The following is a 1,096-nucleotide window of genomic DNA, read 5'->3' as shown; positions in this document are numbered from 1 at the left end:
TAATTTTGATCGTCTTAATTTTCTTCGCGACAAAATACTTTGTAAAAGTTGTTCGGGATATCAAACGTCTCGAAGGTGTAAGTAAGTATTGAAATGAGTAATTCATCAGAAAAAACGTCTCAAATATTTAACTTCTGGATTTCTGAATTATTTGATTGTCGCCATCGAATTCAGACTATTAAATTCTTACTTCTTCGAAGATGTAGAATCTGAAAATTTCTGATACTTTCGAATTTATGTTTTCAGTGAAAAGTCCATTGTTCTCACACGTGAACGAGACGCTAAACGGTTTGCCAACGATTAGAAGCAGCGGCAATGAAATCGAGAAAATGATGCGAAAACGGTTCGATGTGTTACAAGATCATCACACCGGAACGTGGTATCTCTTCCTAACATGTTCGGCGACCTTCGCTATCTTTACAGATCTAATTATGTGCTTGTTCCTTGCCTGCCTTTGCTTCTTCTTTATATTGATAAATGAAAGTGGTACGTTATGCTTAATTAAAAAGTTTTTATTTATTGACAGTTAAAATTCTTCGGGACTATCTAAGAATATAGTAAAGATACCGAAAAATACAACAAATTATAATTAAATAATATTACGATAGTCAAGCTTTAGTATATTTTTATTTGTGATTAGTATTTTAAAAATATGTTTAGATAATCTCAAAAATATTCAAATATTGCAAATTTTTTTATTGATTTTCAAGCTGCAGTCAGCATAGACGGCAACATATCGGGTCTAGCAATATCGCAATCGTTGCTTCTGTTAGGTATCTTGCAATACGGCATAAAAGTATCCATTCAGGCTATGGCGCTAATGACTTCCGTGGAAAGGATTCTCCAGTATACGAATCTTCCAAAGGAAGAACCTGTTACCTCGGACAATCCACCGCCGCCCACGTGGCCGTCCCAAGGACAATTGATATTAAAGAACGTCAATATGAAGTATCGCAAAGATGATCCATTGGTTTTGAAGGTAATCCGAACGATTCTTACCAATATTTCTTATTCTTTATCTTAAGTATTATCACGTTGTCGTGCTTCGCAGAATCTGAACGTATCTATTGAGCCTGGTTGGAAAGTTGGCGTAGTG

The 1,096-nt window shown here is 35.2% G+C and overlaps 1 protein-coding gene across 1 annotated transcript; it reads left to right on the top strand.

Moving 5' to 3' along the window:
* Positions 1-6: 6 nt before the first annotated feature.
* Positions 7-1,090, top strand: LOC105461932 (multidrug resistance-associated protein 4-like; the record flags this gene model as incomplete). The annotated part of the gene is made up of 4 exons (XM_011708456.1): positions 7-81; positions 247-486; positions 711-979; positions 1,052-1,090. Coding segments are annotated over exons 1-4 (549 nt in total), but the record flags the coding sequence as incomplete, so codon positions are not given.
* Positions 1,091-1,096: the final 6 nt, after the last annotated feature.

This window comes from Wasmannia auropunctata, unplaced genomic scaffold, assembly GCF_000956235.1.
Source record: "Wasmannia auropunctata unplaced genomic scaffold, wasmannia.A_1.0 LD274679.1, whole genome shotgun sequence".
Taxonomy (NCBI): Eukaryota; Metazoa; Arthropoda; class Insecta; order Hymenoptera; family Formicidae; genus Wasmannia; species Wasmannia auropunctata.
Note: the sequence above shows the minus strand (reverse complement) of the source record. Positions and strands in the feature narration are given on the sequence as shown.